This window comes from Zalophus californianus, chromosome 6 (assembly GCF_009762305.2).
Source record: "Zalophus californianus isolate mZalCal1 chromosome 6, mZalCal1.pri.v2, whole genome shotgun sequence".
Classification (NCBI taxonomy): Eukaryota; Metazoa; Chordata; class Mammalia; order Carnivora; family Otariidae; genus Zalophus; species Zalophus californianus.
The window spans coordinates 33,559,787-33,587,668 of record NC_045600.1 but is presented as its reverse complement, the minus strand read 5'-3'; the positions used below and the strand labels follow the sequence as shown (position 1 = coordinate 33,587,668).

Here is a 27,882-nt window from a genome sequence, read left to right as displayed (position 1 = left end):
GGAAATTAAGGAAATATAACAGAAGAAGCAGTTAAGAAAAAGGCTTTCTGTCACCTTCCAAATCTGAACAAAGTGTCTCTCTTATGTTCTCCTCTAGTACTCTGTAGTTCTCATACTTTATTGCAAGCCCATTTACAGTAGAGTGCTTTTCTGCCTTCTCCACTTATTCCCTCCACTCCCCCCTAAGCTCCTTGCAGTAACTCATCTGTCTTGTGCACTCGTACTGTTCCCAGGATCTCTCAGTAAATGGGATGAATTGGTGAGTGAGTAAATAAATGAAAGGAAAACCCTGGGCAAGCAGAGCAAGGAAGTGACGACAGAACATCCAGAGTAAGAAAAGAGAATGGGAGCAGAGAAGGAAAACAATAAACATTAGCAAAAGCATTAATCTTTTTGTTACCAATACTGTTTTTTCTTAACTGCTCCTTCTGTTTAAATTATTTCATGTTTCATTCTGGCCCTTATTATTCCTTCATTCATTCTCACTACTGTCACCAAATTCACAACCTTTTGCCTAAAGTATATTATCATACTTTTTGGTTCTAGTCTTATGCTTTTCAACTTATCCTAGATAGATAAGTCTTGTAGTTAAATTTCTTGCACCAAAAACATGAAGTTTTCGGGGTGCCTGGGTGGCTCAGTCAGTTGAGTGACCAGTTCTTGATTTTGGCTCAAGTCATGATCTTGGGGTTGTAGGATTGAGCCCCACCTCAGGCTCTGTGCTGGGTGTGGAGCCTGCTTGGGATTCTCTCTCTTCCTCTCCCCTCTGCCCCTCACCCCACCTTGAAAAAAATGAAGTTTTTTTTTCTTTATGAGGAGAAATTCTTAAGAGATTTATGAAATAGTCCTTGAAGAAGTATGTTAATTTCTTGTAGTTCTTATTTTTAGAAAAATTTTCCTAATTCTCTCCTGCTGTGATCTAATCCCTTACCCTCTTGATTGGCACTTACTGGATAAGACAACTGCTTATCATCACTTCTTCAATTTTTCTTTACATAACTAAAGATAATTAGCAATTCACTTCCATAAATATTTATTATAAGATTTACTATTTATAAGCACTGCCCTTCTCAACCTTTTCATCTAATCTCCTAAGTAAATCAGATTTTTTCATATATCTTCATGTAGTTTATTTACCAAGTTCTCAAACATTTTTCTTTTTTTATTTGTGAAACCTAATAATTTCATAAGCAGTATTTACCTTCAATTTAAATTTGATCTTGTTTTATTTCATATGAAAAATTGTGACTCATTTATTACTTTTAGTCAATCTTTTTAGCCTCTTAATTGTCAATATTTTATCTGGTACAGCTAAAAACATTAAGTTAATAAGTCATGGAATAGGAAAAAATCAATCAATCAATCATGGAATAGGAAGTCCCACCCCTCTTTTCTCCACAGAGATACCAACTTAACAATAGTATATGGAGCAAAATACCTTTGTGAGAACTCCACAAACCAGTTAATAAATTGCAAACCCCAGGTGAGTGCAAAGCCAAGAATAAGACAAGCAAAGGTCATTTAAAATGGGAAAGAAGAGTATGTTCACTTTACCTATGATCTCTGCTCCCCCTAAGTCAGCACAGCTCACTATGGTCATCAGAGAACACCCAGCTTGCAACTTCTCACTGGAGGGAAAAGGAGAGACAAGAGTGGAATCAGCATCCAACGTTTCAGTTTTTTGAAGGCTACCAAAGGAACTGGTTTGTCTCATCTGACTTGGAGTGCTGATGAAATCAGCATAGTTTGTGTGCCTGGGGGCCACTGAAAGCAAGTGAGAGCAGTGGCACCTTGCAGTGACACTGGAGAGTCTGAAATAGTGCAGAAGCTGACATGGTTCACTGTTACAGGGAAAAGGCACTCAACTCCCAGCTCATTCCTTAGGTAGAAGAGAAAAGAGCACAGCATGTATATGCAGCAGTCCAGTTTAGAGGTCAGGGGGAGGCCTATCCAAAGGATTGGTTTCTGTCTCATTTGACTTAGGGTGCTTGAGTTGGCATACTTTGGATGCCAAGGGGACACTGAGATTAAAGAAGAGTAGGTGGCTTACTACTGCAGCACCAGAGAGATTACAGTGCTATAGGCAGATACCAGGGGAAACAAGAGACTATGGACTCTTGAAAAAGAAACCAACAAACCTCTGATTAGAAAATTACATGCACATCCAAGAGAAGTCATGAAACCCTCAGAATCTCTAGCTGGGCTGTTTTGTGAAAGTCTTCCTCTGTACAAAGTCAATTTATAAAGACTGGGAGATGTGGCTGTTTTCCCAAATGCATAAAACTCAGAAGAAAAAAAATCACAAGGTACATGAAGAAACGAAGAAATATGGCTCAATCAAATGAGCAAAATAAGAGTGCCTGGATGGCTCAGTTGGTTAAGTGTCTGACTTTGGCTCAGGTCATGATTTCAGGGTCATGAGATCAAGCCCTGTGTTGGGCTTTCCACTCAGCAGGGAGTCTGCTTGTCCCTTTCCCTCTCCTTCTGCTCATGCTCTCTCTGTCTCTCTCTCTCAAATAAATAAAATCTTTAAAAAAAAAAATAACAAAGTAAATCGCCAGAAACCAACCCCAAAGAAACAGAAATCTATGCATTTCCTAACAAAGAATTAGAAGTAATTTTCTTGAAGCTAAATGATCTACAGGAGAATACAGATAGACAGCTATGCAAAAAACAGGAGAACAATGCATGAACAAAATGAGAATATCAACAAAGATGTAGAAACTATTAAGAAAGAATCAAACAGAAATTATGGAACTGAAGAATAACTGACTTGAAAAATTCACTAGAAGCATTCAACAGCAGGCTTAATCAAGCAAAAGAAAGAACTTGAAGAAATATCATTTGAATTTTATCAAGTCAGAGGAGCAAAGTGAAAAAAGTTGAAGACAAGTGAAGAAAGCCTAAGGAATTTATAGAACAACATTAAGCAAACCAATATAAGCATCATGAGAGTTCCAGAGGAGAAGAGAGAGAGAACTTGTATGAAGAAATGATGGCTGAAAACTACCCAAATCTAAGGAAATAAATGGACATCAAAATTCAGGAAGCTCAAAATATTCCAAAAAGGATGAATCCAAAGAGGCCCACACCAAGGGACATGACAAACTGTCAAAAGTGGAAAATAAATAAATCTTGAAAGCTGCAAGAGCAACTCATGTCTAAAGAAGCTTTCCTCACATTATCAGTGGTTTTCTCAGCAGAAACCTTATGGGCCAGAAGGGAGTAGGATGATATATTCAAAGTCCTGGAAGAAAAAGACTGTCAACCAAGAATACTATTTCCAGCAAAACAATCCTTCAGAAATGAAAGAGAAACAAGGACTTTCACAGATAAGCAAAAGCTGAGGAGTTTATCACCACTAGACCTGCCTTCCAAGAAATGCTAGTTACTCCTGCAGATTGAAGCAAAAGGACATCAGACAGCAACACAAATGCATATTAAAATATAAACTCACCAGCAAAGGTAAATACATAGACAAATACAGAATTCTACAATATTTTAATAATGGTATGTAAAGCACTTTTAATTTTGGTATAGAATTTAAAAGGTAAAATCAAAAAATAAATTTAAGACTATGTTAATGTATACATGGTATATAAAGAGTGGTTTGTGACATCAGTTAATATAAAGTGGGAGTGGGAATATGTAAAAGAGTAGTGTTTTTGTATCTGATTGAAGTTATTATGAGCTGAAATAGATTGTTGTAACTATAAGATGTTTTATGTACGTTCCAAGGAAACCACACACACACAAAATACCTACAGAATATACAAGGAAAGAAATGAGAAAGAAATCAAAGGTCAATACAAAAATTTCAATGAAACACAAAGCAAAGCATCAAGAGTGGAAAAGAGGGACAAAATAATTACAAGACAAACAGAAAACAATTTTTAAAATGGTAATAGTATGTACTTCCCTATCAGTACTAACTTTAAATGTAAATGGATTAAATTCCCCTATCAAAAGACATAGAGTGGCTGGATGGATTTAAAAAAAATAAGATGCAACTACAAGAGACTCACCTTAAATATAAAGACACACATAGGCTGAAAGTGTAAGAATGGAAAACACTATTCCATGTAAATGGTAACCAAAAGAGAGCAGGAGTGGCCATACTTATATCAGACAAAATAGACTTTAAGTCAAAAACAACTGTTATAAGAAACAAAGAAGCATGTTATATAATGATAAAATAGTCAATTCCATAACAATGAAAGATATAACAATTATAAATACATAAGCTCCTAACATCAGAGTACCCAAAAATACAAAGCAAACATGGACAGAATTGAAGGAAGAAATCGAAAGTAACATAATAATAGTGTAATTCAATATACCACTTTTAATAATGGATAGAATAACCAAACAAAATCAGCAAGGGAACAGAGGACTTGAACAACATTATAAAATGATTGGACCTAACAGATATACACAGAACACTGCACCCATCAGCAGCAGAATACATATCCTGCTTATACTTATTCACAGAACGTTCTCCAGGATAGATCAAATGTTAGACCTTAAAAAAAAGCCTTAACAAATTTAAGAAAGTTGAATCTACCAAGTATCTTTTCCAACAACAAGGCAATGAAACTAGAAATCAGTAACAGTAGGAAAATTAGAAAAATCACAGATATGTGGAAAATTACACACTCTTGAACAACCAATGAGCCAAGAAATCACAAGGAAATTAGAAAATATCTTAAGACTAATGAAAACCAAAACAAAACACTAAAACTTATGGGATGCAGCAAAAGCAATAATACAGGGAAGTTTATAACAGTAAATACTTACATTAAAAGAGAAGAAAGACCTGAAATCAGTAATCTAATGGTACATTTCAAAGAACTAGAAAAAAAAAAGAATTAATCCCCAGGTTAGCAGAAGGAAGAAAATAATAAATATTAGAACAGAAATAAATGAAATAGAGAATAGAAAAACAATAGGAGAAATCAACAAAACAGAGTTGTTTTAAAAAAATTAGCTAATGTGGGTGCCTGGGTTTCTCAGTCGTTAAGCGTCTGCCTTCGGCTCAGGTCATGATCCCAGGGTCCTGGGATCGAGTCCCACATTGGGCTCCCTGCTCTGCAGGAAGCCTGCTTCTCCCTCTCCTACTCCCCCTGCTTGTGTTCCTGCTCTCGCTATCTCTCTCTCTGTCAAATAAACAAATAAAATCTTTAAAAAATAAAAAATAAAAAAATTAGCTAATTTGACAAACCCTTAGCTAGACTGAGAATAAGAGAGAAGACTCAAAATAGACCACAAAAAATAAGAAAAGATTATGAGACTACTTTGAATAATTATATTCCAACAAATTGGATAGCCTAGAAGAAATGGATAAACTTCTAGAAACATACGTTCTACCAAGACTTAATCATGCAGGTGTAGAAAATTCAAGCAGGCTTAACAACTAGTACAGATTGAATCAGTAACCCAAAGCTTCCCACCAAGAAACCCCGAACCAGATGACTTCACTGTAAATTCTACCAAACAATTAAAGAATAATTAATGCCAGTTCTTCTCAGATTCTTCCAAAATATTGAAGAAGAGGGAACGCTTAATAACTCATTTTCTGAGGCCATCATTATCCTGAGCCACACAATGATACTATGAGAAAAATACAGACCAATATCTCTTATGAATGTAGATGCAAAATCCTCAGCAAGAAAACCAAATTCAACAGCACATTAAAAAGATTATACACCATGAACAAGTGGATTTATCCCTGGGATGCAAGGATGGTTCAACATAAAAAAGTCAATAAACAGAACACACCACGTTAACAGAACAAAGAGCAAAAACCACATGATCATCTTAATAGATGTAGAAAAAGCATTTGACAAAATTCAACACCCTTTCTTAATAAAAACCCTCACCAAATAGGAATAGAAAGGAATTAGCTCAACATAATAAAAGTTATATATGAAAAGCCCATAGGTAAATTATACACAACAGTAGAAAACTGAAAGGTTTTCCTTCATAATCACAAACAAGGCAAGAGTACCCGCTCTCACCACTTCTATTCAATATGATATTGGAAGTTCTAATCAGAGCTGTTAGGCAGGAAAAGCAAATAAAAGACATCCAAACTGGAAAGGAAGAAGTTAAATGATCTCTGTTCACACATGACACAATCTTATATGTAGAAAACCCTAAAGATGGGGCTCCTGGGTGGCTCAGTTGATTGGGCGACTGCCTTCGGCTCAGGTCATGATTCCGGAGTCCCAGGATCGAGTCCCACATCGGGCTCCCTGCTCAGCAGGGAGTCTGCTTCTCCCTCTGACCCTCCCCCCTCTCATGTTCTCTCTCTCTCTCTCATTCTCTCTCTCAAATAAATAAATAAAATCTTTAAAAAAAAGAAAACCCTAAAGATTACACACACACACACACACACACACACACAAACACACACACACACACGCAAACTGTCAGAATGAAAGAATTCAGCAAAGTTGCAGAATACAAACTCAATAATAAAAAATCAGTTGTGTTTTCATATGCTAACAATAAACAATCCAAGAGGAATTAAGAAAACAACCGCATTTCAATAGTATCAAAAATTAAAAACTCAGGAATAAATTAAACAAGGAGGCAAAAGACTTGTACACTGAAACTATAAAATATTGCTGAAAGAAATTCTAAAAGACACGAAAATAAATGGAAAAACATCCTCTTGTTCATGACATGGAAGACTTAATATTGTTAATATTCATATTACCCAAAGCAGTCTAAAGATTTGGTGCAATCCCTATCAAAATCCCAAAGACATTTTTTTCAGAAATAGAAATTCAGTGAAAAAAAATCAAAGAACCCCAAATAGGTAAAATAGTCTTGAGAATAAACAAAGCTACAGGCCTCACATTTTCTGATTTCAAACATACTACAAAGATATATTAATCTAAACAGTGTGGTTCTGGCATAAAAACAAACATATAGATGAATGGAACAGAATAGAAAGCCCAGATATACACTGTCACATATATGGTCAAATGATCTTTGGCAAAGGTGCCAACAAAGCTACACAATGGAGAAAGGATAGTCTCCTCAACAAGTGGTGTTGGGAAAACTGGATATCCACATGCAAAAAAATTAAAGATGGACCCTTAATCTTATACCATATACCAAAAATTTAATTCAAAATGGATTAAAGACCTAAACATAAGATCTAAAGCTATAAAACTAGAAGAAAACATAAGAGGAAAGCTTCATGACATTGGAATGGGCAATGATACGACACAAAAACAGCAACTAAAGCAAATATAGACAAATGGGACTACATTAAATTTTAAAACTTATGCATAGCAAAGTACACAATCAACAGAATGAAAAAGCAACCTATAGAATGGGACAAAATATTTGCACACCTTGTATCAGATAATGAGTTAATCTCTAGGATATAGAAGGAATTCCTACAATTCAACAACAAAAAGCAATTAAAAATTGGGCAAAGGACTTGAAATATACATTTTTCCAAAGATATACAAATGCCACTGAGCATGTGAAAGGATGCTCAGTATCATTAATCATAAGGGAAATGCAAATCAAAACTGCCACTACAAGAAAGAAAAACAGAAATAACAAGTGTTGGTAAGGATGTGGAGAAATTGGGAAATTGGAACCCTTGTGCACTGCTGGTGGGATTGTAAAATGGTGCAACTACTATAGAAAACTGTAAGGAAGTTCCTCAAAAAATTAACAGTAAAACTGCAATATGATCCAGCAGTCCTACTTCTGAGTATATATCCAAAAGAATTGAGAGCAAGATCTCAAAGAGATATTTGCATATCCATGTCCATTGCAGCATTATTCACAATAGCTTCTGCAGCCTAAATGTCCATCAACAGATGAATGAATACATATATATAATGAAATATTACTCAGCTCAGCCTTTAAAAAGAAGGAAATCCTGTCATATGCTAGAACATGAATGAACCTTGAGACATTATGCTAAATGAAATAAGACTGTCACAAAAGGCAAAAACTTATATGAGGTATCTAAAATAATCAAACTCATAGAATCAGAAAACAGAATGGTGGTTGCCAGGGGCTGGAAGGAGGAGGAAATGGGGTGTTACTGTTCCATATGTATAGAGTTTCAATCACACAAGGTGAAAAACCCTTCTCTCCCAAATTCCAGACTCCTCTTTTTGTTACATACTGGAATCACCCCTTGATATTCTGCTGGGATCTCACATTTCCCTCATCAGAACCAAATTAAGTACCCTTCCCTCCAAATTGTCCCTTTATTGCTATCTTAGTTAATGTCATTCCCACTTACCCTCATAACCAAACTTGAAATCTCATCATAACATTTACCCCTCCTTCCCAAAGCACGGTCATAGAACCATTTATTATGGCTCTTCTAAATATTCTTTTTCCAGTTCCTATTAGTTCAGGCCTTCCTTGTCTCTAACTTTTAAGATTGTTGTAGCATACTAACTGTTCTGCCTGACTGCAGTCTCTCTTCCTTGCAAGCTACCATCAGTCAAGTATTGCATTTTTAAATATGTATCACTTCTTTATAAAAAATCTTGAATAGTTCTCCATTTTCTACAGTATTAAGTCTCTTCAAATCCTATCCTTAACTGAGATGACCACCGTTATGCCTTATATTTCATCCTTTCCACCTCCAGCCTCATTAGGTGAAGAAGTACTTTTAGTACTTCCAAATCTCTATTATTTTGTTCATTCTGTTTCAAATGTTCCCCCCCTTTTTCTTATTGTTTAAAGCTCAATTGTCACCTCCTCTGTGGAACTTTACCATTTGTGCCATCAGAATTAGTTATTCCCTTTTCTGCATTATCATACACAGTTTTTTGTTTTAACATTAAAACATAAGCATTTACAGGTTCGTTTTATTTTTTCCTTAAAACACTCTGATTTCTGTGTTCCATGAGACTGAGAAATAGGAATCTCATCTTATTCAGCATTACTCCCTAGTGTTTAATAAAGTGCCTTACATAGAGAGAGTATTCAATTTATTTTTAGTAAGTGAAGCTGAAGGAAAGAAAGTCTCCCTAGCATAATATAGGAGAAAGCACACCAGCCAAATTCTGGACATCTGGTCTTCTATTTATTTAGACATGTGATGTTGAGCTAATTTTTCAAACTTTCTATGGTAAAACTTGTTGTCTACAAGAAATCTTTTTTTTTTAAGATTTTATTTATTTACTTGACAGAGAGAGAGCACAAGTAGGCAGAGAGGCAGGCAGAGGGAGAGGGAGAAGCAGACTCTCCACTGAGCAGGGAACCCAACGCAGGGCTCGATCCCAGGACCCTGGGACAACGACCTGAGCTGAAGGCAGCCGCCCAACTGACTGAGCCACCCAGGCGCCCCTACAAGAAATCTTTATAGGTGTCACTCTTACATTAAAAACTTCAAGATGTTGGATTACATGATAAAATTATGTAAATGGTTTCCAATTGGCTTACATGATAAAGTTCAGTCTCCAAAGCCTAGCATTCAAGGGCTTTTATGGTCTGCTTTTAGTTACTTTTCTAGCCTCAACTTCTTCTGATCCCCATTAGGAACCCAGTGCTCTACCAATATCAATCTCTACATTCTTCCCTAATCATATTGTATACAGTCTCACCTTGGCTGCTGTATCACTCAAACAGGATAATGGAGAATTTAATAAAGGAACTAGTTACAACAGAGTAGCCGGGGTTAAGGAAAAGCAAGATAAGTTGAAGAACTTTGGGGGATAGCAAAAGCAGGAAATTGTTGCTACTCTTAAAAGGAGCCAAGGAAGGGAATATGTCTAAAATAAGTCTGTTATGGAGGCCTGCCTCACAGAGCTAATTGTTTTTATTAAAGGAACATAACCACTGCCAACCAGCAGACAGGAGGCCAAAGGAATAAATATCTTGTCTGTATTCTTGTGCTCTCCATTCTTCTGCCAATGGTTTCCATTGGTTGAACTCAAGCAGAAGTCACAGGTATAAGGATTCTGTTGGTTCTATCCATAAATGCTAGCCCTTTGGGGCACAGAGCAGGGTAGAAAAAAGTGGAGACAAATGTGGGAAAGCAAAAGCAGCTGCTTTATTCAAACTGTTCTTTCCACATGAATTTAAATCTATCTCAGATGATAACTCTATTAAAAATAATATTAATGCAAATATCTAACATTTCTTTAGGGAGGGAGGGGGAGAGGAAGGAGAGGGAGAGGGGAAATCTTAAGCAGGTTCCACACCCAGCATGGAGCCCAACAACGTAGGGCTCAGTCTCACAATTCTGAGATCATGACCTGAGCCGAAATCAAGAGTAGGATGCTTAACTGACTGAGCCACCCAGGCACCCTTAATGCAAATATCTAACATTTATGAAGAGCTTACTATGCACCGAGCATTCTGACAAACAGATGGGGGGGGTGCAGTTTGAGGAGGAAGGTAATAAGGGAAATAAGAGGCTGGAGAAGTTACCAAATTATGACCTCCAATTGGCCATATAGTTTTTGCAGATGAACCTCCTAATTGCCATGCTAATGGGTTTGGATTCTATTGTAAAGGTTAATAAAGGAATTTGAATATGGAATGACAAGATTAAATTTGAAATTTTGAAAGAACATTTACTACTATGTGAAGAATGGATTGATTCTGGGTGAGATCAGAAGCAGGAATCTGATGAGAGCTTGAATTAAAGCTGGAGCAATAGAAATAGAAAAATAATACAGGATTTTTTCAAATATTAAGGAATCACAATTTACAGGATTGGGAACTAGATATGGAAGGTAAGGAAGTCAAGAATGACCACCAGTTTCTAACTTAGGCAACATGAATTATAAGATCTTATATGACTCATACTTTATCTTTATAGTCTTAAAAAATAAGCAGGTGTTTGCTAGCTGGACTGGAAATAAAGAGCAGTTAAGACAGATGTGTGAGAAAAAAATCATGCTGTGTACTAGAAATTATTAAGTTTGCTATAGCTGGAATAAGGGTATATGTAAGAGCAAAGAGGGATGAAATCAAAGAGAAAGGACAGATCATGAAAAGCCTAACACATTACTCTAGGTCATCTGAACTGTATCCCTAGGGCAATAGGAAGTTTTTTTTTAAAGTTTTTATTTTAATTCCAGTATATTTAAAATACAGTGTTATATTAGTTTCAGGTGTACATGTAAGAAACTTTTTTGATGGTTAAAAACACAATTAAATCAGATGCTGTTGAGAAATTTCCTTAGAACCCCAGAATTTGGACCATGACTTTGGAAGATATTGGCTAGGGTTGGCTAAGAAAATAATTATTTCAAATTTTAAAACATTTATTAAATATTTTTAAGTAATATAGGATTATTGTCAAGAATCTGAATAATACAGAAAAGTAGGAAAGAGAAAAAATCAGTCCTATGCTACTACTTAAAGATAACTGCTACTAACACATATAATTATTTTCTTCCATTATACACATTGGATTGTATTTTAATTCTACAGTTATAGTCATACTGTGATTTATACTTTTTTAAAAAACGATAGCCCTCATATCAGCAGAATTAGTTGTGAATTTTTAGGCCTATCGAAAGGCCACTTTTTAGGCTATCGAAAGATGAGAGTCATACCAAGTGCCCAATAATATAGAATAAACTCTATAGTCTCTGCTTATGTGCAAAATACTTTAAAAACTAGATTTCTATTTTCTCCAAGGACACTGACTCAGTCTTCATATTTGCCTGTATGATCACCTGTTCTAAGATTTTCTTTCTCAACTATACAAATTGACATCTACCACATGCCTAATGATCATGTTTAACAATGTTTACAACTTAAAAAAGATATTAGTCAAAATTTACTTTTTTATTAGTCTGTCATTAAAACTAATAACTAGGATAGGCATTCTGGAGTTGAAGCTTTATGTGCTTATACCTAATAATATGAAAAACAACACCATCTAGAGAAGATTAACTAAGGGAAATGTGACTTTTATGAGCTGATAAAACTCCTTTAATTACAAAAATGACTTGGAACTTCTCTTGGTTCTTTTCCCCAGGGCATTATAGAGACTAGTGAGTTAATGCTTAGAAAGGGCTTTAAAAGATACTTGTTAGATTCCACTTTTACAGATATAATGGCATGATTTCTAAAGAAAAATTACTTTTTCTCTACCATTGTCTTAAAGAATGTTTAGAACAAGGACCTACTGAAGAAAACAATTCTAATTTTGCATTTAATGCTAGTGGCACTTATGAAAACATTCCAAATAGAAGCTAACAAAAATATATTTATGTTTATATATATGTGTGTACATATATATATACACATACACATATATACATACATACATTTATATTAATGCCTCTGAAATTATATCCTGACAACCTCTTTGGGAAATAAGAGAATTCTCAGCTTTTTAGCTATTTAGGTTTAAAAAGGGGGTCCTAGCAGCCTAACAAAGCAAGCTGAAGTTCAGAGACCCAAAAAGGGCACAAAACCAGAAATCAGTAGCAGGACAAGAACGAACCAAGGGCTTTTAAATCAGATAATATATTTGTTTGTATTCCTGAAGCAGAATGACAGCAAAGCAGAGGGTAATTACCAAGAGTGTAAGCAAAGAGAAAGATCTGATGAAAGAAAGTTTGTGAAAGGGGAAAGGGAAAGATTGTATCTGAAAGGGGAAGATTATGTTGAAAGCTGGTCTTTTGCCATAGTAGCTATAACCAGTACCCACAATATTTAATCTATATACAGCACTAGTGCTGCTAATAAGGGCAAGAACCTAAGGATCATGGTTTGAGGCCTTCCTCAAGAGCCCTCAGTTCTTTTTTTTTTAATAATTTTTTATTGTTATGTTAATCACCATACATTACATCATTAGTTTTTGATGTAGTGTTCCATGATTCATTGTTTGTGCATAACACCCAATGCTCCACACAGAGCGTGCCCTCTTTAATACCCATCACCAGGCTAACCCATCCCCCCACCCCCCTCCCCTCTAGAACCCTCAGTTTGTTTTTCAGAGTCCATCGTCTCTAATGGTTCATCTCCCCCTCCGACTTACTCCCCTTCATTCTTCCCCTCCTGCTATCTTCTTCTTTTTTTTTCTTAACATATATTGCATTATTTGTTTCAGAAGTACAGATCTGTGATTCATCAGTCTTGTACAATTCACAGCGCTCACCATAGCACATACCCTCCCCAATGTCTATCACCCAGCCAACCCATCCCTCCCACCCCACACCACTCCAGCAACCCTCAGTTTGTTTCCTGAGATTAAGAATTCCTCATATCAGTGAGGTCATATGATACATGTCTTTCTCTGATTGACTTATTTCACTCAGCATAACACCCTCCAGTTCCATCCACGTCATTGCAAATAAGAGCCCTCAGTTCTTAAAACACTTGTAGTGAAGTCCAGCCCCATAAAGACAGTCATGAAAAATTACAGCCACCTTAACTCAAAAGACTTTGCTTGCCTTTGTTGGGTGTTTAGCACTTGACTCCTACTTACAGTTTTTTAAAAATAATTTTATCCTTAGAGCACCTGGGTAGCTCAGTTGGTTAAGCATCTGCCTTCAGCCCAGGTCATGAGTGGGCTCCCTGCTCAGTGGGGAGTCTGCTTGTCCCTCTCCCTCTGCCTGCCCCCATCTTGCCCCACGTGCATGCACATGCACGCAAGTGCTCTCTCTCAAATAAATAAACAAAATCTTTTTTAAAAATGAAAATAATAATTTTATCCTTTTTAGTGTTGCTTTAGCTAATCTATTTTATCATTATACTTCTAATATCATTTTTTCACTTAATCTCTTTTTACCCTATACTCTCAGCTAATTTTATCTGTTTACTTTTAATATTATATATTTAGCTTACTTGTATGTAACGAATTGAAAATAAAAGCAGAAGGAAGATAGCTATAAAGACAGTTCACACCTGACCATAGGAAATAAATTACTTTTTCCTCCTTTGGCCTTATAATTTTTCTATAGATAAACCTCCTGATCTAAAGATAACCTATAAGGACTTACTTACAGTGTTACTTACTTAGAGTGTTAATTACTTAGGCAGTACATACACTGAACCCAAAGCTAATTTTCCATTTCTCTGACTGCTTGACCACAGCTAAAATATTTTTTATTCTCATTTTTCATTTCCCTACTGCACTGACCCTTTTACCACTTCTAAACAAAAAGGTAAAGAGAAGAAAACCCTAGTTTCAATTTATTGTTAATAAATGTTTGCAATTGTTTTTAAAAATGGACAAGTCTAGTAAAAAGAACATTGAAATTATTGACCAGAATAATGTTTGAAATTGTATATAGTGTTTATCTCTCAGCTCATCTTTGTCAAGCTGTATATTCTAGAGTGATTAAAATCAAGCATTTAGGACCTTATTCAACGAAAATTTTCTATGTGACCACTATGTGCACAGCATCCTTGGGCTTTGACGTTAAGGCAGTTTTTCCTTTCCCAAAGCTGAAAATCTATTTAACCTAAACAAACTATCATTTTCACTCTTTAGGTTTCCTAGGAAAGCTATTCATTATTTTAGGTGGTTTGCTGCTATAAAAGATCCAGAAAGTAGAAATATAAGGAATTCAAGCTGCAAATAGTATGTTAAAGAAAGGCAGTATTATTAATAGGGCAGAACAAGCCTCTTCCTTGAGATTTTCTGTATATCCAAAGAATGAATAATTATTTACACTTTTAGGCAGTTTTGTTGTTTTGAGGAATAAAGTTTCCTCTTGAGGATTTTAATTTAATCAAGAAGAACCTGCATGAATATCTTGTTTCTTTTTTCTTATTTTATTAAAATGTTATTTTAGTCACCATAGAATACATCATTAGTTTTTGATGTAGTGGTCCATGATTCACTGTTTTCATATAACACCCAGTGCCCCATGCAGTACGTGCCCTCCTTAATACCCATCACCGGGCTAACCCATCCCCCTACTCCCCTCCCCTCTAAAACCCTCAGTTTGTCTCTCAGAGTCCATAGTCTCTCATGGTTCGTCTCCCCCTCCGATTTCCCCCCCTTCATTTTTCCCTTCCTTCTCCTAATGTCCTCCGTGCTATTCCTTATGTTCCACAAATAAGTGAAACCATATGATAATTGACTTTCTCTGCTTGACTTATTTCACTTAGCATAATCTCCTCCAGTCCCATCCATGTTGATGTAAAAGTTGCGTATTCATCCTTTCTGATGGCTGAGTAATATTCCATTGTATATATGGACCATATCTTCCTTATCCATTCATCTGTTGAAGGGCATCTCGGCTCTTTCCACAGTTTGACTATTGCGGACATTGCTGCTATGAACATTGGGACACATATGGCCCTTCTTTTCACTACATCTGTGTCTTTGGGGTAAATACCCAGGAGTACAATTGCTGGGTCATAGGGTAGCTCTATTTTTAAATTTTTGAGGAACCTCCACACTGTTTTCCAAAGTGGCTGTACCAACTTGCATTCCCACCAACAGTGTAAGAGGGTTCCCCTTTCTCCACAATCTCTCCAACATTTGTTGTTTCTTGCTTGTCCATTTTTGCCATTCTAACTGGTATAAGGTGGTATCTCAGTGTGGTTGTAATTTGAATTTCCCTGATGGCTAATGATGATGAACATTTTTTCATGTGTCTGTTAGCCATTTATATGGCTTCTTCAGAGAAGTGTCTGTTCATGTCTTCTGCCCATTTTTTGACTTGATTATTTGTTTTTTGGGTGTTGAGTTTGAGAAGTTCTTTATAAATCTTGGATACCAGCCCTTTATCTGTAGTGTCATTTGCAAATATCTTCTCCTATTCTGTGGGTTACCTCTTCGTTTTGTTGACTATTTCCTTTGCTGTGCAGAAGCTTTTTATCTTGAGGAAGTCCCAAAAGTTCATTTTTGCTTTTGTTTCACTAGCTTTTGGAGATGTATCTTGAAAGATGTTGCTGTGGCCGATGTCAAAGAGGTTATTGCCTATGTTCTCCTCTAGGATTTTGATGGATTCCGGTCTCACATTGAGGTCTTTCATCCATTTTGAGTTTATCTTTGTGTATGGTGTTAGAGAATGATCGAGTTTCATTCTTCTGCATGTGGCTGTCCAATAATCCCAGCACCATTTATCTTTTTTCCATTGCATATTTTTTCCTGCTTTGTTGAAGATTATTTGACCATAGAGTTGAGGGTCCATATCTGGGCTCTCTATTCTGTTCCATTGGCCTGTATGTCTGTTTTTGTGCCAGTACCATGCTGTCTTCATGATACTGCTTGTAATATAGTTTGAAATTGGGCAGCGTGATGCCCCCAGCTTTGTTTTTCTTTTTCAACATTTCCTTGTTGATTAGGGGTCTTTTCTGATTCCATACAGTTTTAGGATTGTTTGTTCCAGGACTTTGAAAAAAGTCATTGGAATTTTGATTGGGATGGCATTGAAGGTACGGATTGATCTGGGTAGCATAAACATTTTAAAATATATTGTTTCTATTATATTATGTTCTATCATTTGAAATCATCTTTTCTTCATTTACTTCTAATTTAGAGTGGATTTTCAAGCCAAGATGAAACATTGTATATTAAGAATTGTCAGATTGAAAAGGATGCATTTGAATTGGGGAAAGTAATTTCATTGGTATAAATAGCTCATTTCACAATGGCCATGCCATAAGAAAAAGGTTACTGCTATATGACAAAGATCCTTATTAATTATTCTACTCAGTAGAAAGGAATCCATTTGTACTTTCTGTGCCTCTTTGAAGGCCTTGTATATCACAGACATTGCCATTAGTATTTAAACATATCCTTCATGATGGCAATCCTGATTGAATCCATACTGTTTTTACACTGACTTCTTATATAGTCTTTTTAGTAGTTATAACTGCTACATGGAAGATAGGAAATCTCAATAACATTTTGAGTACTTTACCTGCAAAGATTCCAAGCTCAAATATAGTCAATCCCACACCTGGACTTATGCACCAGAAAATATAAAAGTGACAATTTAAGTTTTACTTATAGAAATGTAGATTTCCAAGAGAAACTTCCAGGTCACCAATCTGTGGCTAATTTGGAATTGCTTTAATCCTGTAAGTCTACTTGAGAAAATTAAACTGATTGCAGAAGAATGCTATCAATTTAGATGTTATGATAATTCAAACCTGTTATTCTTTGCTCAATTCAGACATCTACTAGTGGAGGGGATGTCTAAGTCTAGACATCCTTTCCCCATCCTTGCCCCACTTGCATATAAAGATCCCATATCCTACAGCACTTTGTAGTTTATTTTTGTTAAAGTAGCTACCCTGCCTACAAATTATCAGTGATAGCCATAGATCACCAGCTAATTTTACTATTATAAGTTAAAATAAATATTCCCTTGAACACTATAATCTCCTATATAGGACACATATTTTCATGTTAGTTTTGTAGAGTACATGAGTTGAATGGAGCTAATGCCCTCACAGATTCTCTTTGTGACCATTGGTATTTCTTTGTAAGGTAGCTATAAGAATATATTTATGGCCATGAAATAATCTTTGCTTTATAGGAAAAACTATCTAAATTTTCTCTCAATTTCTGGATATTTTTTATCCAAAAACCAAACTGCCTTTTATTATAACCTTCTTACTTTAAAAAAAAAATTATCCTTTCCTTCCTTTCTACTTTACCAAACTGGATTTTATGGACCATTCAGGGAAATTTGGCTGCTAGGCTATAATCCGTCTCGCCTTCAAGACATAAAAGTACATACTTTTTTTCCTCTTCCATTAGATTTTCTATGCTGGGCTCAGAATCAAGAAGAGGATTAGGGTGTGGAAAAAACAATTCTTGATCCTTTTTCCTGTCTGATTGAGTTCTGTAATGGCCAGGACAAATAAAAGTGCTTTGGGATTATAACTTGTAAAATAAAAGGAGTCAGAGATAACTATTCTTAAATTTTCTGAAGCTTTCACTTTGAAGCTTCTTGTGAATCACTACTGTCAACATCAGAAAATAGTTGAAATCATGTTTCTTTAAAAAATGGAAGCCAAAAATTTAGTAAAATATAGGGTTTACCTTCAAAGGAGTTGTTACAGTTGACTAACACAGGTAAGACAAATATTTAAATGTCTATAACATAAAACAGAAGTGGTAGGTGCCCTAAAATATATATATAAATAAGGTACAAAATTATTTTAAAGATTTTGGGGAAAGATTTTTCCAGGCTGGTAGGTATCCACACTGTAATTTCCACTTAGAGAGAGACAGAGAACCACCAGTCTCTGTAGTTAGAGAACCATCATCAGGTGGTTTACTACCTACCTGCTCTTATTTTTTTATTTACCATCTTTCCTTTCCACTGAGCTGTAATGTTCTTCATGGCAGGGTGTATCCCGCTCTGTATCCCAAGTCCCTAACCATAACTGGCTCATAAAATGCATTCAAGAAATATTTGTTGAATAGATATGTGTATCACTGATAATCAACCTAGCTTTCTAATAAGAAAAATTCTATTACAAAGCAATTCAACAAATAAACTGTTCAGTTAAAAAGTAAAATTTTCTCCTCAGAAACTAAATATTTTAAAAGGACAGTTTTTATAAGGTTTTACACAATTTGCACCATAAAGAAAGTAAAACATATTTTAGAAAATATCATCTCTGAGACCTATAAACCTGAATAAAAAACAGAAGACCCTATCTCTATCATTTTCTCCAATTACACTGGTTGTGACAATATGTTTTCATGATATTTAATGAGAAAGGTGGGACTTCGGTGAAAGTGAGAAATAAATTTATGTTTCAAATTGTAAGTAAATGATAAATCATATCATACATAATCCTTTATAAGCGTTCACTTAAATTTTGAGTAGAAATGTTATTCATGTTTAGCACTAAATCTCTAAGGCCCTTCAAGCTTTGAAAATTTTCTAATTTTATGATTGCCTATTGGAGAGAAATGTGATAAGTATAAGCATCTTTATATGTCTTTTTCTTTCAGTACTTATGACAATATCATTCATCTTAGAATGGAAACTCTTTGAGGTGGTACCTTTGAGTTTATTCAGTGAATATGTCTGAAGCAGCTTCTGGGGTTGGGTTGGGGTATAATAATAAATTGCAATGACTGGGAACTTAGAGACTACTGAGAAATATATATAATCGTGATAAAGTGGATTAAAGAAATAGGAGCTTATTTGTCTTTCATATCAAAAGCCTGTTGACAGGCAGTCCAGGGCTTGTACAGCAACTCAATATTGTCAGCAGAGGCTCTTTTTTCTTCTCGTATTTCCATACTTACTGTGTGGGTTTCCACCCTCATGGTTAAAAAATGGCTACGGCACCTCCCAGTATCTACCCATGTTCCAAGCAGAAAGAAGAAAGAAGGGCAAAAGCTTTCTCCTCTTAAAGCTTTATCTCTTTATCGTCTTATTCACCATAGGAACTCTGCCCCCAGGGACTTCTTCCAACATCTTACCGGCCAGAACTCTATCATATGACCACGCTCTGCTGCACAGTGGCTAGGGAAGAATGGAGTTGTGGATAGCAGACAGGATAGCCAACCAACTGTGTTTGCAGTTACTCCTTTTCTGTTTATCATCTGGGCTATAGACCTTTAAGGTTCCAAAGAAAAGGCCAACTTATTTATGCATGAAAATATAGTGATCTAAGAAGTCCCTTTTTGTCATTAAATGATTCATTAATTTAACAAATTTTTTTTTATTGCCTAATATGTGCCAAATACTGTTCTAGATACTGGACATAACATTGAACAAAAAAGACAATGGAGCTTACATTCTATGAAGAGGAAGGCTATAAACAAATAAATATAAATGTATATATTATATAAATTATAGGCATATGGATATGAATATCCATATATATGTGTGTATTTATTTATATATCCATGAAGAAAGGATAAAAAGAATAGAAAATGATGGTGGGTAATATTCTACATAGGATGTTTAACAAAGGCCTCTCTGATAAGATGATATTTTAGCAATGACCTGAAAGAAACGAGGGATGGATGGAACCATTATACCTGGGGAAGGATGTCAAAGTGGACAAAATACCAAGTACAAAGACCCTGAGGAGAGATGTATTTTGCATGCTCAAGACAAGCAAGGAACCAGTATGGTTAGAGCACAGTGATCAAGAGGGGAAATGGTAGGAGATGAGGATAGTGGAAGCCATAATATGTTGGACTTCGTAGGCCATAGCAAATATTTTATTCTGAGTGAGATGGAAAGTCACTGGAGAGTTATAAGCAAAGATTAGCACAATCCAATTTAAAATTTAAAAGGATCACCATAACTACTATGTGGAGAATAAATTATAGTGGAACAAGGACAGTAGTAGGGAGATCAGTTAAGAGGCTATTCAGTTTCCCAGGAAATAAATGATGGATCCAACTATTGTAGTAATTGTGGAGATAGTAAGTAATAGTCAGATTCTCAAGATATCTCAAAGGTAGTTTAGATATGGTTCTGACAGAAAGAGAAGAATCAAGGATGTTTCCCAGATTTTGGATTAATAACTGGAAGAATCAAGTTGCTATTTTCTGAGATGGAAATTGTAAGAGACTAAAACATCATAAGGGCAAGATAGAAGGGTGGGGGAATTAAGAGTTTGATTTTGAACATGTTAAGTTTCAATTGCCTGTTATGCATCCAAGTGCATGTTGGATGATTTATAAGTTTGGAGATACACATTCTTATCCACCAGCTGTTTAGATGACATTTAAATCTAGAGTTGAAGGTAGAGGTTGGGATTGGAGATATAAATTAGGAGTTTTAGTGTATGGGTAATATTAATGCCATGAAGAAGAGTGAATAAGGAGTGAGTAGCTAAATAATCTTTTCCTGTGACTTTTCTTAAAAAAGAAAATTTCCTATGAACTCCTAAATAAATTCAAGTTTGAGTATTTCATTTTACTAACTAGCTCATTAAGTGTTCGATGTTTAGTATGTGGTTAAGGACATTAACTCTGAAGCCACACTACCCCGGTTTGAGTCCTGTCTGTGCTGTTACTAGCTCTGTGATTTAGGCCAAGATATATAAACCTCTCTTTCCTCATCTATAAATAAAGATAATAATAATGCCTCCCCATAAGGTTGTTGTGAAGGTTAATTAGAATAATGCCATAATGCATAGTAAGCACTCAAAAGGATTATCCAATAACATTAAATTTCACCAAGTTTTGACACATAATATAACACTGCTGGCTTGGGTTAATATTCCACCTAAGCAGGCTATATTTTGGAAGAAGGAGAAGATTTCTTACCTTGTAATGTTCATTTACAGACATATGAAAATGAGAATTGATGATATTTATAAGACATTACCACTTTGTAATCACTGTTTCAGCATCATAGTCTTAGTTAATTATCTTCCTGTTTAGGTCACAGTGCTGTTGATATCACCAAGGTGGCTAGAAGACACCGCATGTCTCCTTTTCCTCTAACATCTATGGACAAAGCTTTCATCACAGTCCTGGAGATGACTCCGGTGCTTGGGACAGAAATCATCAACTACCGAGGTACTATTATATTTGCCCATTGTCTTTTCTTTTCATTTTTTTCCAAGTAAGATTCATATAGTATAAATACATGGTTTTCCTGAAGGAGAAGGTTATTAACCATTATCACAATCACTATCATCATTCTTTTTGCTTTTTTGCTTCTTATTTCTACTCAACTCTAAGATCAATCTTAATGGTGTATAGAATAAAGCACGTATAAAGCCTCTTTTTCATAAAAAAATAAAAAGGGAAGGAAAATAATCAACCTTGTTTAGCCTGTCCGTCAAAATACCAATACTCTAGGGGCACCTGAGTGGCTCAGTCGTTAAGCGTCTGCCTTCGGCTCAGGTCATGATCCCAGGGCCCTGGGATCGAGCCCCGCATCGGGCTCCCTGCTCTGTGGGAAGCCTGCTTCTCCCTCTCCCACTCCCCCTGCTTGTGTTCCCTCTCTCGCTGTGTCTCTCTCTGTCAAATAAATAAATAAAATCTTTAAAAAAAAAAAAACCAATACTCTAAACTAAAGAAAGGATTATCAGGGGCGCCTGGGTGGCACAGTTGGTTGGGTGTTCAACCTTTGGTTTCAGCTCAGGTCATGATGTCAGGGTCATGAGATCAAGCCCCGCCTCAGGCTCCATGCTCAGCAGGGAGTCTGCTTGAGATTCTCTCTCCCTCTCCCCCTCTGCTCATGCGTGCTCTCTCTCTCTCTCTCTCTCAAATAAATAAAATAGGGGCACCTGGGTGACTCAGTCAGTTAAGTGTTCAACTCTTGATTTCTGCTCAGGTCATGATCTCAGAGCCCTGGAATCAAGCCCCACATCAGGCTCTATGATCAGTGGGGAGTCTGCTTGAGGATTCTCTCTCCCTCTGCCCCTACCCCCACTGTCTCCCTCTCTCAAATAAATAAATAAATATTTTTTTAAAAAAAGACTTAAATAAAATAAGTCTTATAGAAAAAAGAAAGAAAGGGTTATCAGCACCAAGTGAGGAAAATAGTTAACTCTATGTCTGCCTGATGTCCTGTTGTCCTTTTTGTGGGAGATAATAAATGTGTCTTGTAACCATGTTTTCCTTTGTGGAAAACGTCTTTTTAAATATAAAATATCAAAACCATATTAATTTATCCATTGATCACTGAGCAACCAGTCTGACCTCTGGGATTTCTGCTTCATCCATCTTCCTGTTTTCAGTGAGAAGCATATAAGCTCTTAGGTTAAAAGCACATGGAGACCAGCCTGTGGAAAGACAATGGATAGGTAGTGTTCTCCATTGTTTTCAGTTTTTAATCAACCATTTTCTTTTCTAAAAATTCAGCATAGAAGTTTAAGTGCAATTTGAATAAAATATAGTTTCTCAATTGTTTTTGTTATACAGATAAACACAAAAGAATTGATTTTACAAATAAAAGACTTCATTCATGGATCATAAAATATTCAAACTTCAATGAACAATAGAGAGCATCTATACCAACACCATAATTTTTCTGCTAGGAAACTCAGAGCAGCAGAAAAGGAATAGGAATAAAGCTAAGACTTACATTCTTCTTTTTACTACATGATAGTGCTCTTCTTTCAGTATTAAAATACCAAAAATAATGGTAGAAAACATAATAAGTTATGTTAAAAGGCCTATGGGGCACCTGGCTGGCTCAGTCGGGGGAGCATGTGACTCTTAGGATTTCGAGTTTGAGCCCCATGTGGGGTGTAGAGATTAGGTAAGTAAATAAAACTTTTTAAAAAAAGAGTCAAAAACCAGTGAAATATTAAATGCCCAGTTCTGGCTCTTTGGTCCCCAACCCTACTTAGACAAAAGTTGTTTTTATATAGTTATATATCTTTGCCTTATATTCTTCTAGGTATGTGTATATCATTAGGCTGAAACCTTTTCTTTCATTTTTGTTTTACTCCTTATTAAAGGAAATAAAGATTTAAAAATTGGAGTGGGGAATTAGTCAGCAATTAACTATGTGATTTCAGAAAGTAATTATAATGAAGTAGGTTTCTTTGTATTATTAAAAGCAAAATATTCAGATATTTTTATATCAACACCAAGACATTTTCAGAAAATATGAATATAAACTTAAGTTGGAAAAAAGTTTAAGTAATACTTATTATAAAAATAAGTTAACATCCCTGGCTTGTGATAATTTCAGGGTAGTTTTCCTTAATATCAGTCCCTTGGATGATCTCACTGTTTATGCCAAAGTCACATTTAGATAGAAATTCCAGTTCTTCTAAGGAAAAAAACAGAATTAAAATGGCCATTTTTATTTTTCTTTTAAGAAAAAAAAATGCTGGGGTGCCTGGGTGGCTCAGTCGTTAAGCGTCTGCCTTCAGCTCAGGTCATGATCCCAGGGTCCTGGGATCGAGCCCCATGTTGGGCTCCCTGCTCCGCAGGAAGCCTGCTTCTCCACTCTCCCACTCCCCCTGCTGTGTTCACTCTCTCACTGTGTCTCTTTCTGTCAAATAAATAAATAAAATCTTTAAAAAGAAAAAAAGAATGCTGGCAAATGGATTCTCTTTTCCCTTCATGTGCTTGTTTCCCCTTCATTTGTTCACTAAATCAGTTGTCACTCATAAGTAAGCAAGCTCTTCATGGATGGTTAATTTTCTTGTCAAGTATTTCCACCCATGATGATGAGAAATAATAGAGAGGTTTGCATTCAACCTTTAAGTTTAATCAAACTCAATTTTTAATGCAAAAGGGTATTATAATTAAACCTCCCAAGCTCTTTAGTTAGGTATTTAAAAAACAATACCATATATAGAAACATATTCAGTTTGTTCAACGAATATTTACTAAACATCTACTTAATGTCAGGTACTATGTTGGATCCTGGACATAAAAGGTGAATAAAATGAAACTTTTGCCCCACGGACCCCACTATAGTATAGGAGAGAGACAGATAGATAATGTGGTATTCGTCTCCTTTATTGGCTTTTGTAGGCTTGCTTTCCTTTTTCAGTTCCTTGAATGTAAACTTTCTTTAGAGTTTTCATCTTTGGCCCTTTTCAGATATTACACTTTTACTTCAGATAACCTTATGTTTCAAATATTACGTGATTTCTAGTTCTGTATCACTTCCCAGACCTTGCCTGAGCTCCAGACTCATACACCAAATGTATACCTGCTGCTAGTAAATTTAACATGACCAATACTAAACTTATCCTATATCCTCTGGAATCTATCCCTTGTTCTCCATCCCCACCGCTATTGATTTAGTTCAGATCTTTATTATTAACTTCCCAGATAATTATAATAGATTCACCCCCCCCATTAGCATCCTTCCAATCCATTCTCCAATTTGATGCCAAAGTACAGACATACCCCGGAGATATTGCAGGTGTTCCAGACACCACAATACAAAGTGAATATTGCAATAAAGCAAGTCAAATGAATTTTCAGTTTTCCACTGCATATAAAATTGTGTTTATGCTATACAAACTCTGTTAAATGTGCAGTAACATTATGTCTAAAAAAGAAAGTACATACCATAATTAAAAAATACTTTACTGGGGCACCTGGGTGGCTCAGTTGGTTGGGCATCAGCCTTCAACTCAGGTGAACCCGGGGCCCTGGGATCGAGCCCCACATCGGACTCCCTGCTCAGCGAGGAGTCTGCTTCTCCCTCTGCCCCTTCCCTACTTGTGCTTTCTCTTGTGCACTCATTCTCTCTCTAATAAATAAATAAAATCTTAAAAAAAATACCTTACTGTTCTCCTGAAGCTACTATTACACTATATGTTAACTAACTAGAATTTAAATAAACATTTTTAAAAAATACTGCTGAAAAATGCTAACCATCATTTGAGCTTTCAGTGAGTCACAGTCTTTTTGCTGGCAGAGGGTCTTGCCTCAATGTTGATGGCTGCCTACTGATCAGGGTGTTGGCTGCTGAAGGTTAGGGTGGCTATGGCAATTTCTTAAAATAAGATAAAAATTAAGTTTACTGCATCAATGGACTCTTCTTTTCACGAACAATTTCTCTGTAGCACGTGATGCTGTTTGATAGCGTTTTACCTGCAGCACAATTTCTTTCAAAACTGGAGTCAATCCTCTCATATCCTGCACTGCTTTATCAAGTAAGTTTATGTAATATTCTAAGCCTTTGTTGTCATTTCAATAACCTTCACAGCTTCTTTACCAGGAGTAGATTCCATCTCAAGAAAGCACTTTCTTTGCTCATCCATAAGAAGCAATTCCTCATAAGGTAAAGTTTTATATAAGATTGCAGCAGTTTAGTCATATCTTCAAGTTCTACTTCTAACTCTAATTCTCTTGCTCCCTCCACCACATCTGCAGTTACGTCCTCCACTGAAGTCTCAAACCCTTCAAAGTCATCCAAAAGGGTTTGAATTAACTTCCTCCAAACTCCTGTTAATGTTAATATTTTGACCTCTTCCCACAAATCACAAATGTTCTTAGCGGCATTGAGATATGAATTCTTTCCAAAAGGTTTTCAGTTTACTTTGCCCAGATCCATTAGAGGAATCTCTATCTATGGCAACTACAGCCTTATGAAATGTATTTCTTAAATAATAAGACTTGAAAGTCAAAATGGCTCTTTGATGCATGGGCTGCAGAATGGATGTGCTAACAGGCATTAAAACAGCATTGATTTCACTGTGCATGTCCATCAGAGTTCTTGGGTAACCAGGTGCATTGTCAGTTAGCAGTAACATTTGAAAGGAATCTTTTTTTCCTGAACAGTAGCTCATAACAGTAGGCTTAAAATATTCATGTTATTCCATGTTATAAGCCAATGTGCTCTCATCCAGGCTTTGTTGTTCCATTTATAGAGGACAGGCAGAGTAGATTTAGCATAATTCTTAAGGGACTTAGGATTTTTGGAATGGTCAATGACCACTGTCTTCCACTGAAAGTCACTAGCTGTGTTAGTCTCTAACAAGAGAGTCAGGCTGTCCTTTGAAGCTTTGAAGCCAGGCATTGACTTCTTTCTAACTATGAAAGTTCCAGATGGCATCTCCTTCCAATAGAAGGCTGTTTAGTCTACACTGGAAACCTCTTGCTTAGTGCAACCACCTTCCTTAATTATCTTAGATAGATCTTCTGGATAACTTGCTGCAGCTTCTACATCAGCACTTGCTGCTTCACCTTGCACTTTGATGTGATAGAGATGGCTTCTTTCCTTAAGCCCCATGACCAGCCTCTGCTAGCTTCAGACTTTTCTTCTGCAGCTTCCTCACCTGTCTCAGCCTTCACAGAATTGAAGAGAGTTAGGGCCTTGCTCTAGATTAGGCTTTGGCTTAAAGGAATGTTGTGACTGATTTGGTCTTCTATCCAGAACCTTCATAGTTCATTTTTATTTCTACTAGATGCACCTCTAAATATTGAATTTCATGCTTCAGTCACTGAGTAGAAAAAGTATGGGGAGTGGGGAAGGGAAAACTAAAAGGCCTTCACAGTTCTCTGAAATCCTAAATATTTTACCTGTGCAAATTCTCTGACACCTACAATTAGAGAAGCCCATAAAGGAGAGCCTGTGTTTCCTGAGAAATGTCTAGAACAACTGAATCTATGAAGCAGTTTGGAACTGTAACATCTCTAAAAAATTTTTTATGTCTGAGAAGAATCAACAGTAATTCCAGAAAACGAAGGATAAACATGTACAGAAATGCTGAAAGTGATTGCTGTCAAGGTCAGAGATATGGGGTAACTCTATGAAGGAATTTTGAGTATAATACATGAAATACTTAGAATATTACAGAAAGAGGGTAATTCAGAGATCAAGTAGTCTCTCTTACTTTAAAGATGAGGGAGTTGAAAACCAAAGAAGTGCAATAATGTTCTTAAAGTTGGACATATGGTTATGATTGAAACCTAGGATAACCTACGATTCTTGACTCCTAGTTTGCTGTTCATTCCACAACAGTACGCTACATTTCAAATCAGCATGAAAGTTATTCTAAAAACAAGTGCCTAGATGTACATGTATATGTATTATTTGTTTTAATCTGTTTGGACTGCAGATGAATTTTCTGTTGTCTCTGGTCTATTCTTTAGCATATTTATATTTTCAGCTCCTATCTGCAAGCAAGACCTTTAAGGAGCAAGTGCTCCACTGATTATAAATAAACTTCCGTTGGTTTCTTGGGAGAGGCATACCTGGAGTAACAATAGATGAAAGTATTTGTCAGACTACCATATACGATTCATCCTCTTTGCTTATAAAATGCATGACATGAATAAATTACAACTTCACATTTGGTATAGCACCAGCTACTTACTTACTGTAAGGCAGATTAAAATATTCTGGCACCACTCCCTGTAATTCCCAATCTCTTTGAGTGAACACTGGAAAAACTTGAGCTTTCAATAGAAAGAATTCTGCTTTCTTAGGACCATTATTTTAGATTACAAGCACTAAGCTTTCTTATTTAAGATTACATGACCAAAGATTTCAGCGTCTCTGACTTGGGTTCTTTGTTTTTCCACAAAGGGCTTAAACT

At 35.9% G+C, this 27,882-nt stretch overlaps 1 protein-coding gene across 11 annotated transcripts in view; it reads left to right on the top strand.

Moving 5' to 3' along the window:
- Window positions 1-27,882, top strand: part of GPHN (gephyrin) — a 624,840-nt gene that overhangs the window by 483,509 nt on the left and 113,449 nt on the right. For all 11 annotated transcript variants that reach the window (XM_027571275.2, XM_035728121.1, XM_027571272.2 and 8 more), the window contains one exon: window positions 21,296-21,433. In XM_027571275.2, the coding sequence (XP_027427076.1) occupies window positions 21,296-21,433 (138 nt within the window). The remainder of the gene's footprint in view (window positions 1-21,295; window positions 21,434-27,882) is intronic.